General features: G+C 31.7%; 1 protein-coding gene across 1 annotated transcript; it reads left to right on the forward strand.

Annotated features, from left to right (window-relative positions):
• The first annotated feature begins 974 nt into the window (after window positions 1-974).
• On the forward strand, window positions 975-9,591 carry dnajb12b (DnaJ heat shock protein family (Hsp40) member B12b). The gene is made up of 6 exons (XM_073828708.1): window positions 975-1,174; window positions 4,766-4,937; window positions 6,587-6,732; window positions 6,905-7,084; window positions 8,635-8,708; window positions 9,478-9,591. Exons 1-6 carry the CDS (start codon window positions 1,042-1,044, stop codon window positions 9,589-9,591), a joined length of 819 nt encoding a protein of 272 aa, XP_073684809.1. The 5' UTR covers window positions 975-1,041.
• The last annotated feature ends 2,742 nt before the right edge of the window (window positions 9,592-12,333 follow it).

The following is a 12,333-nucleotide window of genomic DNA, read 5'->3' on the forward strand; positions in this document are numbered from 1 at the left end:
GTTGCTTTGATCACAGGAATAAATTACATTTCAAAAGATATTCACACAGAAAACAGCTATTTTAATTTTTAATAATATTTCACAATTTTCAAAACAAAAGCAGCTTTGGTGAGCAGAAGAGACTACTTTCAAAAACATTTTAAAATGTTTTTTTTTTTTTAATTGCGGAAATGTACATAAGACAGGGAACAACATAAGGCACAACCACCATAAATACTGTAAATAATCAACATAAATATTATACTTCCAACAATATAACAAGAATAATGGAAAGGGAAAAAAACCCCACAAAGAGCAAGAATCAATATAAAAAGAACAATCAAATAAAGTATGTTAAAAGAATAAATATTTGGAGATAGAGAGGCAGAGTTTCAGACTTTCTATTTAGGTTTTTAAAGTACTTAAAACTCTGAAATACATCAAAGGAAAATTAGAAACCTTCAAAGGAACTTTCGAAAGATCAAAATCACATCTTAAGATTTTTAACATTTTAAAATGTTAATTATTTCAAACGTATATATAGCCTAACTTATGTTTTTGCAATGATAAAGTGTTCCATAGGGTTGGTGAAAAGGAAGAGAGCGCAGCTAATGTTTACAAATTATATTATAACGTTAAATAACACAAATCTAAATAAAACATGAACGCGCTGACCGCATAGTCACGTGACACCTGTTACAATAATCAGCGTTGTTCGCGATGGGCCAATCGCAGTCGTTTGGGATGAACTCAATTCCTAAAGCGATTGCTAAAGCGGATATAAATTTCTATTTCAGGTATTAAATAGTTTAAATAATCCTTTTAAATAATTTTAGTTTTTACCACATTAATATCACCAGCAAAGCAAAACACCTAGTGAGATTTGAATGGGTTTCAATAGAGCGCTGCGCGTTGTGGGCCAGCGAGCGCCACCTGGAGGAAACGCCACGACTCGGCGTCTCATAGGAAACGATTATTATTAGCCGACAGCAACATTTGCAGCTCAATGGTGCGCTCTCCGTGTGTTTATTAAATCATCTGGCGTTACCAAGTAGTTCAGTGATGGAAGTGAACAGGGACGAAGCGGAGCGATGCATCGAGATCGCGATCGGAGCGCTGGAGAACGCGCAGCCGGAGAAAGCGCGCAGGTTCCTGGAGAAAGCGCAGCGGCTTTTCCCGACACAGAGAGCGCAGGGTGAGCGCACTGAACCCGGGCTAATCCAGGCCTGATCGCCTCGGTTACCCTACTAAAGCACTCAGCACGCAGGGGCCGCGATATTGACTCGTATTTGTTGCTTAGTGAATTGTGTATGCATATATTTATGGGAAAACGCGCAGTTTTGTGTTCGTTGAAAACCCTAGATATCGTTCTGTTTTAAGCACAGAGATGTTTGTTAGCCTGCTTTATATTGTAGTGTGTGTGCTTCTGTATCGTTACAGAGCTACAGCTCTGATAATAATGAAGATGATGTAACTCTTGCATATATACAGGTCAGATTCTGGCCGTGTCTCAAATCCCACTGAGCTGACTCGTTAGACAGCATATTAGGGCACGACGTTCACGTGCTGAAACGATGAGGTGTCAATATGTTGTTTAGGTCAGCATTTCACCCGCTTAGTAGTGCTGCATGTTCATATGATGACCATAGGTGCTTTCTATGTAGGGAGCTTATTAGGTTATGAGACACAGACTAATGTAAATTTGCTGAAAATATGCACACCCAAGATTAGGATGAGTTTGTTTTTTCATCAGATTTGTAGAAATGTGTCATTCCATCACTTGCTCACCAATAAATCCCCTGGAGTGAATGGGTGCCGTCAGAATGAGAGTCCGAACTGTTGATAAAAACGTCACAATAATCCACAAGTAATCCACACCACTCCAGTCCATCAGTTAACATCTTGAGAAGACAAAAGCTGAAACAAATCCAACATTAATACATTTTTAAAATGTAAAGGATTAGTTCAGTTCCAGAACAAAACATTACAAATAATTGACTCACTTCAGTCATAAAGAAATTATGTTTTTTGAGGAAAGCATTTCAGGAATTTCTTTATATAGTGGACTTAAACGGTGCCTGTGAGTTTAAATTTCCAAAATGCAGTTTAAATGCGGCTTTAAAGAGCTCTAAATGATCCCAGCCGAGGAAGATCTTTTTTTTTTAACCACAAATGCTTGTCTTGTCTAGCTCTGCGATGCGCACTCCGTGTATTCCGGTTCAAGACAGTTAGGGTATGTCAGAAAACTCCCATCTCATTTTCTCCTTCAACTTCAAAATTATCCTACATCGCTGTTTTACCTTTTTTTTTTTGTAAAGGGCGTTTGGCGTTCTTTGCACGTTCATTTTTAAACAATGGGTCGGTCCTTCTGCAGCGATGGAGGGCGATTTTGGAGTTGGAGGAGAGACGGGAGTTTTTCAACACACCCTAGCTTTCTTGAACTTGAGTGCCCAGAGCATTTGAGGTTAAAAAGTGTATAAATAGTAAATAAAAAAAACAATCGTTTAGAGCCCTTTGAAGCTGCATTTAAACTGCATTTTCGAAGCTTAAATTCAGGAGCACCATAGAAGTCCACTATATGGAGAACATTCCTGAAATGTTTTCCTCAAAAAAACATAATTTCTTTAAGACTGAAGAAAGAAAGACATGAACATCTTGGATACATTATCTGTAAATTCTTGTTCTGGAATTGAACTAATCCTTTAAAAGGCTTCCTCCAGTGAAAAAGTCCATCTCCTGTTGTCTCTCACATCAAAATCCAGCCGCATATTTGTTTGGAGCTGTTTTGGCTTGTACATTGTGCTTGATTTCTCTCCTGATTCAGACCACACCACTTTTTCACTGGAGGAAGTGTTATTATGGATTACGGACTCAATTTATTTTAGTGATAGATTTGTTTCAGCTTTTGTCTTCTCAAGATGTTAACTGATGGACCGGAGTGGTGTGGATTACTTGTGGATTATTGTGATGTTTTTATCAGCTGTTTGGACTCTCATTCTGACGGCACCCATTCACTGCAGAGGATCCATTGGTGAGCAAGGGATGGAATCACACATTTCTACAAATCTGATGGAGAAACAAATTCATCTACATCTTGGATGGCCTGAGAGTAAACTAGTTTAGATTTGTGTAAACTATTCTTGATCATTTACTCACTCCTATGTAACCCCAGATGCTCATGTTTTTCTTTCTTCAGTCGCAAAGAAGTTACGTTTTTTGAGGAAAACATTCCAGAATGTTTCTCCATATAGTGGACTTCTATGGTGCCCGCGAGTTTGAACTTCCAAAATGCAGTTTAAATGCAGCTTAAAAGGACTTAAAACGATCCCAGCCGAGGAAGAAGAGTCGTATCTAGTGAAATGGTCAAATTTTACAATTTATACACTTTATACGCTAGCTCTGTGATGTGCAAGACAGTTAGGGTATGTCTAAAAACTCCCATCTCATTTTGTCCTCCAACTTCAAAATCGTCCTACATCGCTGCAGAAGTACCAACCAAGTGTTTACAAAGTGAACGTGCAAAGAAGATCAAACGCCCTTTACAAAAAAGGTAAAACACTGATGTAGGATGATTTTGAAGTTGAGAAAATGAGAGTTTTTCGACATACCCTAACTGTCTTGAACAGAGTACGCATGTGCATCACAGACCTAGACAAGACCAGCATTTGTGGTTAAAAAGTGTACAAATATTAATTTATTTAAGAAAATGACAGCTCATTTCGCTAGATAAGAGCCTTATTCCTTAGCTGGGATCGTATAAGCCCTTTGAAGCTGCACTGAAACTGCATTTTTAACCTTCAATCCGTTGAGCACCATAGAAGTCCTCTATATGGAGAGAAACCCTGAAATGTTTTCCTCAAAAAACATAATTTCTCTCCGACTGAAGAAAGAAAAACATGAATATCTTGGATGAGTAAATGATCAGAAAATGTTTATTCTGGAAGTGGACTAGTCCTTGAAGTAGGCTGCTCATCAGGGTTGGGGCCGTTCATGAATTGAATTGAGAATGAATGGTAAATTCCAATTCACTTCCTGGAATGGAATTGGAATTTAATGCAGCTGACAGGAAATGGAATTGAAATCAAATAAATTCCACTAAATTCCACTTGAGTTGCTAAATAAAATAATTTGACTTGATTTGCCTAATAGTTTATAGCACATTAAATATTGTAAATCACATAAACAACAAACATATAAAAGAAATGCAAAGTACTGTATGTTTAGTATGTTAAGCGTGATGCCAAATTTCAGGAAATGATGATAATTCGATGCAATAAGAAGTGAATGAAATGCATGAATGAACATGACTCCTTTGTTTGTGAGTTGAGACATATATTATGTGCTAATCATATTTTGAAGGTATAGTACATCCAGAAACGTATCACCACTGTCATTCAATTATTAATTCATAATGTACAGTTCATTTTTATTTACTTGCATTTGATCAACTCTATTTCATACATTACTTGGTGTTTGTAAAGCATCATAAATAAAGTTCAAACGTATGTCTCTAAATGCAATCACAAATAAATGCTCAGAAACAGCAATAAACGGAATTCAGTGGAATTTCCCTCAATTGAATTCCACTTCCTGTAACTCCAATTCAATTCCAACTCTGTTTCCTGTAATTGTTGTTCAATGCCAATTCCATTTCCTTCTTTGAATTGTAATTGTTGAGTTCATTCCTGAATTGACCCCAACCCTGCTGCTCGTTTATATGGCACCCTAAAAAGGCTGCATGTATCCACAAATAATGTTTGTGTATGTGAAATGTGTTGATGGTCAGAGCTGCTGGCGTCTCTGGAGCAGAATGGCGACGCGTCGTCTCAGAGCAGCGCTGCAGGAGCCACTGATGGCACAGAAGCACGTCAGCGCAGGTCTGGGGTCAGCAGTAACGGCGCGGCACCTGTCGACTCCGGTAAATCCTACACGCCCGAGCAGGCCGAGGCCGTCAGAAGGTGTGTCCAGTGTTTTTACATTACCGCTGCTTCTGTTTGATGGCAAAACATGTAGACTCACTCATGCCGTTGACTAAACAACCTCCAGCCAGCCAGTCCTTAAAGGATAATCATACTCTGTGCTTGTAGTGTTTTATTTTTAACCTTTTTTTCTTCTTAAAGTGCTAGTCAAGGTTTCTTGAAGCAAAAGTACGAGTTTTGTATTATACTATATACTTTTACAGTAATTCGGTATTATATAGTTTTTTGTTCTTCAGATATTTAAGTTAAGCTTTTAATAGTTTTGTAATGAGCTTTTGTCCTTTTTTACAAAAACTTTAGTGTAAGTTTTTGTAATTTTGTTTCATGCTTTTGTCATGTTTGTTTATTTATTACATATTTCCCTTTAGATTATTATTTTTTATTTCAGGTTTAGTTTTATTAACTTAAACATTATTCCATAAGATCCAAATTAGTGTTATTTTTGTATAATTTCTTTTTATTAGTTTGAATTGGCTTTGGTTTTTATATTATCGTTTTATTTAATTTTTTGTTTACATTTAGTAACTTTATAATGTGCTGTAATTTTTTTTAATGTCCATTTTATTTAATTTAGTACTTTAACTTAAACATTATTTAATTTATTTTTATTTATACCCTGTTTTCCTGGTTAAGTCCGCTTAAAGTGCTAAAGTTCTTCACATTTTTAAGTTAAGTTTTAATAATTTTTGTAATGTGCTTTTGTCCTTTTTAAAAATAAATTTCATTTTTTTAACACTTGTTTAATTTAGTTTGAGTTCAGTCTAAGTTTTAGTAAATTTGTTACACGCTTTTGTCATGTTTGTTTATTTAGATTTTTTTCAGATTTAGTTTGATCAGTTTAATTAACTTAAACATATTATTCCATAAATTAGTGTTATTTTTGTATAATTTCTGTACTATTATAGCTTAGATTTTTATATTTTCAAATCTTTTTGTTTACATTTAGTAACTTTATAATGTGCTTGTCTTTTTTTTCTATTTAGCTGTAAGGTTTTTTTAAATGTCCATTTTAGTTAATTTAGTACTTCAACTTAAACATTATTTAATTTAGTTTTATTTATTCCCTGTTTTCCAGGTTAAGTCCACTTAAAGTACTAAAGTTCTTATTTTTTAAAGTTCTTAAAATTGTATTTTATTTCAGGGTATGTTTTAGTAAATTTGTTACATGCTTTTCTCATGTTTGTTTATTTATTTATAATATATTTCTTGATGTTTTTATTTCTTTAATTGTTTTTATTGATATCATTTCAGATGTTATTTTACTTGCTTTTGTCATTTGTTTCAAATGTTTTTTTTATTTATTTCCATTTTAGTTAATTTAGTACTTTTACTTGTTAATTTTATATTTATTTATAATTTGAATGAACTTTGTTACATTTTCAGATTTAATTTTAATGTTAGCACAAGTTTTTTTATTTATATTTTGCAATGTGCTTTTGTCATTTGAATTAGTTTTTGTTTTTAAATATTTCTTTTAGCTTTATTTTAGTCATTCCAGTGCTTACGTTTGTTAAAGTTTAATTTTTTTCCGTCTAATACTTATATTTTACTTTATTTTTTAATACTTTTAGTTGTAGATCAAATGCAGTCCTCTACCTGTTCTTAAGAAGTTTCTTGTGTTTTGACAGAATAAAGCAATGCAAGAACTACTATGAGACTCTTGGCGTGCAGAAAGATGCTTCTGAAGACGACCTTAAGAAAGCCTACAGAAAACTGGCATTAAAGTTTCACCCTGATAAGAATCATGCTCCGGGAGCCACAGAGGCATTTAAAGGTACAGCGTACCATTATACACTCACTTTGGTTACAGTGCAGTCTATCTGCAGTAATATCAGCATGTGTTCGTTTTCCATTAACATCTGTAAAGTGAATGATTTATTTGAAAATGTAATAAAGAAGCAGGTAGTGTCCTGTATTTGTTGCAAAACTGTGGTTATGTGTTGCAGCCATAGGAAACGCATATGCAGTACTGTCTAATGTGGAAAAGAGACGGCAGTACGATCAGTTCGGAGAGGAGCGCAGCAGCACGGGCCGTCGGTCCAGCCAGGCCAACGACACACACTTCGAAGCCGATATTTCACCTGAAGATCTCTTCAACATGTTCTTCGGAGGAGGCTTCCCTTCTAGTGAGTCTGAGCGTGTGTTTGTGAGGGTGAAGGGCGTCTTGGGTGATGAAAGCAGAAGCATACTGGCCATAAAACTGTTTTGTGCATTGAGAAGTTCTCCCAAAATCAAAACAAAAATAAAGAAATGATGTTTTGCATATATATATATATATATATATGCAAAACATCATTTCTTTTGATGACTCATTTCTTTTGATGACTTCTTTTTTTTCTCAATATGCAAAAAAAAAAATATTATATATATATATATATAATATATATTTTTTTTTTGCATATTGAGACTTTTTTTTGTTTCCACCAAGTAATTAAAAAAATTAGTTGCAACATTTTTTTTCTCAGAATTCAAGGTCTCTTGAACCAAAAGCAAGAGTTTTACATATATATATATATATATATATATATATATATAGATATATATATATATATATATATAGATATATATAGATATATATAGATATATATAGATAGATTTATATAGATATATATAGATAGATTTATATAGATATATATAGATAGATAGATAGTTATAGAGATATATATATATATAGATAGATAGATATTTTAAGTTTTTTTTCTCAGATTTTTAAGTTAACTTTTAATAATTTTTGTAATGTGCTTTTGTACTTTTTATACATTTGTTTTTTTTTCAGTGTAAGTTTTAGTATTTTTTACATGCTTTTGTCATATTTCTTTATTTATTATATATTTCTATTTAGTTTTTTTTAATTTCAGCTTTAGTTTTAGTAATTGTATTAACTTAAGCATATTATTCCATAAGATCCAAATTAGTGTTTTTTTTATACAATTTCTGTACTATTATAGTATTTATTTATTAGTTAATTTTTTCAGATTTCACTTTATTTTATTTTTATTTTTTTGTTTACATTTAGTAACTTTATAATGTGCTTGACTTTTTTCCTATTTAGCTGTATTAATTTTTTTTTGTATTTCCATTTTAGTTCATTTAGTACTTCAACTTAAATATATTTTTAAATATATTATATTTAGGGTTTTTTTATACCCTGTTTTCCTTATAAGTCCACTTAAAGCGCTAGTGAAGGTTTCTTGAAGTAAAAGCAGTTGTTTTGTATCATGTATATATACTTTTACAGCAATTTTTAATGTTTTGAATTAGCTTTTATGTTTATATTGTCAGGGAATTCTGATTTTTTTTGTTCTTGTAATTCTGTGTTTATGTATCAGAATTCAGATTCTTTTTGTAATTCTCAGAATTGCAAGTCACAGTTACCTTTTTATTTATTTATTTATTTTATTGTGGAGCAAACAAGCTTTCATACCTTACTGCAGTACGCTTCAATACACTTATTTTAATTTTTCTGTGAAACATAACATTTTTAAAAATAATTTTCTATAAACAAAAATATAATTCCATATTTTTATCTTTTGATTTTGGGATCAAATATGACCATGGCATTCACTTGATGATTTTCATAAGCATCAAAGTACAACATAAAGTCATAAAGTAAATTAAATAAGCAAAGCCAGTTTTTGAGGTTGTTGTGTGGATGACATGAATGTGTTTTTTTCAGGTAATGTTCACATGTACAGTAATGGACGGATGCGCTTTAATCAGAATCATGGCGAGAGAGGAGAGCACAGAGGGGTGAGGAATATTTTTTATTAATATTTTTACATTTTTTTTAATTAATAAAATATTTATAAAATTATTTTTTTCTAAAATGTAGCAGTTTCCTGCACATATAAATATAATACTTGCATGTTTTATTTGTTTGTGTATGCATGTGTATGTATTTTTGTAAATTGTGTTTTTAATAATTAAAACATTTTTCTTTATTAGTTATACAATATATACATATATATGTAACATTAAAAATTGTAAAATATATATATTTATTCTAGCTTTTTGCAGGTTACTACAACAGTTTATGTTTTCATGTTAAATAAGAATTAGAAAATAATTATAACATACACATTATACACACAATTATATATATATATATATATATATATATATATATATATATATGTAATAATATTATAAAATCTGTAATAAATATAGTACTTGAATGTATTATATATTTGTTTATACATGTTTATGCATTTTTGTCAATTGGTTTTAATAAGTAAATATTTTTTTGTTTTTATATATATATATGTGTGTGTGTGTGTGTGTGTGTGTAAAATTGTTAAATAATACATTTTTTAAAATAAATATCATTGTTTAAAATAGCAAAATTTCAATAATAATTAAATTAATTTTCATCTACATAATTCACTTTTCATATTCCATTTAAAAATTGCTGTATTTTGTGAATGAAACAGCAGAGGGCAGCAAAGTTTGAGTAAATCAGACAGTGCTGGAGATATATGGAGTTATGATGACTGATAAATATGATTGTGTGTCTGTTTAGGGAGGTCTTGCTCTTCTCATGCAGTTGATGCCCATCCTCATCCTCGTCATCGTATCAGCGCTCAGTCAGATGATGGTGACCAACCCGCCGTATAGTCTCAGCTTTAGACCGTGAGTGTCTCTCTCTCTCTCTCTCTCTCTCAATTCAATTCAATTCAATTCAATTCAATTCAAACAGCTTTATTGGCATGACAAAAGCACATTTTGCATTGCCAAAGCATACATAAGAATAGAGAACATATACAACATATGGTAATTTGGAACAATTGAGTTGATTGAAATAACATTTGAAGAAGTAAAATTAAAGGATGGACGTTAACAAGAAAAAAGATAAGAAGGTTGAATAGTAAAAAAAAAAAATAATAATAATAATAAAATAAATAAATAATAATAATAATTGTGTAACAAATTTAGTTATTTAACTTATAAACTGAGAAACTGAAATCAAGAAACTATCTCTCTATCGGTATCTCTCTTTCTGTTTTATCTGCTTTCACACTTTAAACAGCACTTTTGCTCTTCCAGTCACATTTAGTTATCTTAAGCACACAAACGCTCACATTATCAGCATCAATAGACTTGCATAACAACACAAGTTCTACAGCAGGTACATGGAGTATATAAACGTCATTATCTTGACAGGACAAAGGCATAATTTTATTCATATAACACATTATGAACACAATGATGATTCGTAGAGCTTTAGAAAAAAATGATTGAAACAAGATTAATAAATGAGTGAAAATTAGTTGCATTTAATTGATTAAAAGTCTAATCACTTATGTTCTGCTAATTAAATTATTTTTGTAATATATTTTCATATTTATGAGATCTAAAACTCATAAGAAGAAATAAAAACTGCATTTATTTATACACTACCAGTCAAAAGTTTTTGAACAATAACATTAGATCTTTAAGTCTCTTCTGCTCACATTTATTTGATCGAAGTAGAGGAAAAACTGTAACATTTTGAATTATTTTTACTATTTAAAAGAACTGTTTTCTATTTGAATATATTTTAAAATGTAATTCATTTCTGTGATTTCAAAGCTGAATTTTTAGGATCATTACTCCTGTCTTCAGTGTCACATGATCCTTCAAAAATCATTCTAATATGCGGAAAATGTTGAAATATTATGTTGAAAACAGCTAAGTAGAATTTTTTTCAGGTTTCTTTGATGAATAGAAAGTTCAGAAGAACAGCATTTATCGGAAATAGAAATCTTTTGTAACCTTATAAATGTCTTCATCATCATTTTTAAACAATTTAAAGCATCCTTGCTAAATAAAAGTATTCATTTCTATAATTCCTTTACTAAAAAAAAAGCTTTTAAATGGGACAGTGTATAATGTTACAAAAGCTTTTTATTTTAAGTAAATGCTGATCTTTTGATCTTTCTATTCATCAAAGAATCCTAATACAAATGTACTCAACTGTTTTAAATATTGATGATGATGATGATGATAATAATAATAAATGTTTCTTGAGCAGCAAGTCAGCATATTAGAATGATTTCTGAAGGATCATGTGACACTGAAGACTGCAGTAATGATGCGGAAAATTCAGCTTTGATCACAGAAATAAATTACATGTTAAAATATATTCAAATAGAAAGCTGTTATTTTAAATAGTAAAAATATTTCACAATTTTGTTTCTTTGTCAGTACTTTGTATAAAATAAACGCAGGCTTGGTGAGCAGAAGAGACTTTACTGAAAACATTTCAAATCTAATGTGTTAAGAGTATATTCTTTTAGGTTTATAGTAATTATGACATAATACAGTTATTAAAATGATACATTTTTCAGGTTGTTGACTGAATGTAGCCCGCAAATAAGTGACACTGATTAAAACTTGTCCTTTGGAACATGCAAGTTGCAGCTCATGATCAGACATCTTGTGCTTGAATGAAATCTGACCTTTTGTTACATGATCAATGTCACTTACGTATGACGAGTGACCTAGAAATCTGAAGTGCTGCATCATTTAATATCAGAATGTTATTTCTTATGCTTGTGTGCACATATAACCAAGTGCAAGTGCTCTGACACACTATTCGCACTTTCATATAATTATTAGATTTGTAAAGTAAGAAAGCATCAGTGCTTTGGCTGATCTGCTGTATTGATCGCTGATGCTGCTGTCCTGCACGTGTGGATCCTGTGCTGAGACGACGGTCCATGCCGGGTCACCGTGAGCCAATCGATCAATCAATAGCTGTTCTTATGCCATGATGAGCCGGTTCGGACCGGTCAGGTCACAGGTCAAGTTCTGGACCCTGATTAGTTTCTGTCCTGTAACTGCAGAGAAGCATTTTGGACCAGTTTTGCAGCTTTTCTGTTCTTTTTTTATTATTATTTAGCTGAAAAGTGAATCTGAAAATATAGTTTATTATTAATAGAAAATTAATCAAATTTATATATATATATATGTGACCCTGGACCACAAAACCAGTCATAAGGTTAAATGTTACAAAACTGAGATATATACATCTATTTGAAAATCTGGAATCTGAGGGTGCAAAAAAATCAAAATACTGAGAAAATCACCTTTAAAGTTGTCCAAATTAAGTTCTTAACAATGCATATTACTAATCAAAAATTACATTTTGATATATTTACAGTAAGAATTTTACAAAAAATCTTCATGGAACATGATCTTTACTTAATTTCCTAATGATTTTTGACATAATTTTGACCCATACAATGTATTTTTGGCTATTGCTACAAATATACCCCAGCGACTTAAGACTGGTTTTGTGGTCCAGGGTCACACATATATACACATATACACACACACACACACACACACACACACACACACACACACACACACACACACACACACACACACACAC

This window comes from Garra rufa, chromosome 22, assembly GCF_049309525.1.
Source record: "Garra rufa chromosome 22, GarRuf1.0, whole genome shotgun sequence".
Taxonomy (NCBI): Eukaryota; Metazoa; Chordata; class Actinopteri; order Cypriniformes; family Cyprinidae; genus Garra; species Garra rufa.

Coding starts and splice junctions, on each gene's coding strand:
- dnajb12b (XM_073828708.1), top strand. CDS start 1,042: ATGGAAGTGAACAGGGACGAAGCGGAGCGATGCATCGAGATCGCGATC. Junction 1,175..4,765: donor CCCGACACAGAGAGCGCAGG/GTGAGCGCACTG, acceptor GTTGATGGTCAG/AGCTGCTGGCGTCTCTGGAG. Junction 8,709..9,477: donor AGAGAGGAGAGCACAGAGGG/GTGAGGAATATT, acceptor GTGTCTGTTTAG/GGAGGTCTTGCTCTTCTCAT.